At 40.2% G+C, this 3,065-nt stretch overlaps 2 protein-coding genes across 2 annotated transcripts in view; both read right to left on the bottom strand.

The window, feature by feature from the left end:
- LOC104743830 (acetyl-CoA carboxylase 1-like) overlaps positions 1–1,925 on the bottom strand; it is a 10,518-nt gene extending 8,593 nt beyond the window's left edge. Inside the window, exons 1-11 of the mRNA XM_019235563.1 lie at positions 1,810–1,925; positions 1,527–1,714; positions 1,390–1,440; positions 1,275–1,314; positions 1,059–1,183; positions 861–977; positions 711–785; positions 578–634; positions 356–460; positions 160–246; positions 7–66 (exon numbers count right to left, since the gene is read on the bottom strand). Coding sequence (XP_019091108.1) covers positions 7–66; positions 160–246; positions 356–460; positions 578–634; positions 711–785; positions 861–977; positions 1,059–1,183; positions 1,275–1,314; positions 1,390–1,440; positions 1,527–1,714; positions 1,810–1,837 — 933 coding nt within the window. The 5' untranslated portion in view covers positions 1,838–1,925. The remainder of the gene's footprint in view (positions 1–6; positions 67–159; positions 247–355; positions 461–577; positions 635–710; positions 786–860; positions 978–1,058; positions 1,184–1,274; positions 1,315–1,389; positions 1,441–1,526; positions 1,715–1,809) is intronic.
- Positions 1,931–3,065, bottom strand: part of LOC109128714 (acetyl-CoA carboxylase 1-like) — a 12,921-nt gene continuing 11,786 nt past the window's right edge. Inside the window, exons 7-11 of the mRNA XM_019235562.1 lie at positions 2,928–3,023; positions 2,584–2,757; positions 2,396–2,489; positions 2,113–2,300; positions 1,931–2,026 (exon numbers count right to left, since the gene is read on the bottom strand). Coding sequence (XP_019091107.1) covers positions 1,931–2,026; positions 2,113–2,300; positions 2,396–2,489; positions 2,584–2,757; positions 2,928–3,023 — 648 coding nt within the window. The remainder of the gene's footprint in view (positions 2,027–2,112; positions 2,301–2,395; positions 2,490–2,583; positions 2,758–2,927; positions 3,024–3,065) is intronic.

Here is a 3,065-nt window from a genome sequence, read left to right as displayed (position 1 = left end):
TGAAACCAAATACCTCAGCAACTTGCATGGTGTCTCAGCCATCAACTTCGAAGGATCGTGATCATTCTGATAAGCCAAAATTGACAGACAACTTAAATCTAAAAATGACTTCAGAAAACGTAAAGTAATATGGAAAACTATAAAAAATTCAGTAGAAACCTGTAGTAAACAAGTTCTTCCGTCAATAAGAAGACGAGTTCCTGCAGCTTCCTCCTCTGCATATATCACATGGCTTTTACCATCCAACTGCAATGACAATGAAAACCAGACAAGGATGTGAGATTCTCAACCAGTTTTGATGCGTGACGCATGTATGTCCCTGTCTTGTAGTATACAACAAAGGCCAAATACTTGCCTGCATCAACAGACCTCCATCACGTAGAGTGTGTATTTCTGCTACAACTTCTGATTTGTTCATTCTTAGCCTGTACGTTCCTGATCCACCCCGGACTACATCAATCTGGAAACAGTTATGTTCAGGTTAGTACGCCTCAGTTACAAAATCTTCCGTGCAAAAGTAATATGCAAGAGCAGAAGAAGAGAGCAGAGACGTAAAATTTTGACAGTAGAAGCATACCGTATATTTACTTCCTTCAATATTCAGAGACACTTGAGAATGCACAAGAGATATATGCTGCAGGTTAAAAAAGAAAAAGTAAGCTACAAGAACATAACGACATAGATAAAAGAAAGCGCTGATATTGAAGTACCTTTGGAGGAATTTGCCCCTTCTCCAGATAGCCAACGTAATCAGAAACCACAGCAGCACTGGTCGCTGATGCTTTCTGGATAAATAAAACATCTCGTCACCAGATAGAAACTTTTCAAGACAAATAAATCTCTGAGAAAGAGGTTCTTACATAGAGAGCCCCGCCAACAACAGAGAGATACCATGGAGGCCTTTCAGCTCTGACCCGCATAGCAATCCTACTGTCCAACCAACCAGTGTGAATTTTGTTTTCCCGGTAATCAGCAGCCTGGTTAACAATTGAAATGATCTTGTCAGGATATTGCAAACACAGAGTGTAAGCTTGGTATGCAAGAAGAAGGAAAGGTACATGTAAAAGGTCGATGGTGTAGTCAACGTTAGTCCTAATTTCTCCACGGATTTGAATTTCTTTTAGCCCAAGAACCATATTCGCTATTGCCAGAGCTCTGGATTCCCCAAATGCGAAAACATGTCCTGAATAGAAGATTAAAGGAAGTTTCAATTTGTAAAACTCAAGAAAATAACTGACCTAGCAGCCCAAATACATATATTTCATTCAACTTACCAAACTGAGAATCTGAGAACTCGTGGATGCCTCCACCGGACTGTAGAAAGTAGTTGTTAAAATTTAAAGCATAGCCAAACATGTTATACAGCCAAGCATCTATAGATATACCTACCTTTACAGAGAAGTACGCCCATACATTTGGCTTGCTCTTAAAACTCAATTCCTGTTGCAAGTTTAAACAAATGTCAAGTGTTAACACAGTTCTCAATGAATGAAGATCAAACTTAAATTCCAGAGATATCCCATTACCTGTACTCTACCGCTGGTTGGTTTGAACCCGTCATCAGGATCCTCGCTTGTCACACGTACAGCCACACAATGACCTTTTGGCCTTATAGATTCAGCTTTATCAAAATCAAAAGGGGGGGCTACGACAGATGTTTTTCTCCAAGAATCATAACCTCCACCATGTTCTATACCATAGAACCGTCTTATCTCTAAGAAATCAAAGCGAAATAGACAATACATTACACATGTGCATGGAGTAAAAGAGAAACCTCTGCCTCTGGAAATAAGGATGCAGACTATATACCAGGGATTTGCCAGAGAGGAATTCCCATCCCCACAGCAACTTGGGCAGCAGGAAGATTTATCTCAGCAATCCACTCAGTTACAGGGTGCTCAACCTGACCTCAAACATCAAGTCAAAGAAGTTATTCAATTTTCAAGCCCGAACCTATCAATAGATTCCAACACAAAACTGTAGTGCGANACGCCCATACATTTGGCTTGCTCTTAAAACTCAATTCCTGTTGCAAGTTTAAACAAATGTCAAGTGTTAACACAGTTCTCAATGAATGAAGATCAAACTTAAATTCCAGAGATATCCCATTACCTGTACTCTACCGCTGGTTGGTTTGAACCCGTCATCAGGATCCTCGCTTGTCACACGTACAGCCACACAATGACCTTTTGGCCTTATAGATTCAGCTTTATCAAAATCAAAAGGGGGGGCTACGACAGATGTTTTTCTCCAAGAATCATAACCTCCACCATGTTCTATACCATAGAACCGTCTTATCTCTAAGAAATCAAAGCGAAATAGACAATACATTACACATGTGCATGGAGTAAAAGAGAAACCTCTGCCTCTGGAAATAAGGATGCAGACTATATACCAGGGATTTGCCAGAGAGGAATTCCCATCCCCACAGCAACTTGGGCAGCAGGAAGATTTATCTCAGCAATCCACTCAGTTACAGGGTGCTCAACCTGAGCTCAAACATCAAGTCAAAGAAGTTATTCAATTTTCAAGCCCGAACCTATCAATAGATTCCAACACAAAAAACTGTAGTGCGTAAGCAACCTGTAAGCGAGGGTTAAGCTCTAAGAAGTAGTACTCCCCAGTGTCCATACTGTAGAGATACTCAACAGTAGCAGCTCCAACATAGTTAACACTCTTAGCCAACCTTCTAGCTGCCTGCTCAAGTTTTTTGACAGTTTCTGGAGGAGCCACAGTAATTGGACCCTCCTCGATGATCTATAATACAAACGGTAAAGTAAGAGCTCATGCAATAATTTGCCATTGCCAAAAGGGACTCTTACTCAATTGGAGAATAAAACATGATGTATATAACTATGAATAAATTAGACAGAAGGATCTTCTATATAACCAGACAATTAAAAATCCAGAATCAACCACTAACAAACCTTTTGATGTCTTCTCTGGACACTACAATCGCGGCTATGCAGAGCTGAAACATTTCCATACTTGTCACAGAGCAGCTGGACCTCTAAATGCCGGCTCTATACAAAAAAAGATTAGAAAAATGACATGTAAAGAAATGC

This window comes from Camelina sativa, chromosome 14 (genome assembly GCF_000633955.1).
Source record: "Camelina sativa cultivar DH55 chromosome 14, Cs, whole genome shotgun sequence".
In the NCBI taxonomy this organism is placed as follows: Eukaryota; Viridiplantae; Streptophyta; class Magnoliopsida; order Brassicales; family Brassicaceae; genus Camelina; species Camelina sativa.
Note: the sequence above shows the minus strand (reverse complement) of the source record. Positions and strands in the feature narration are given on the sequence as shown.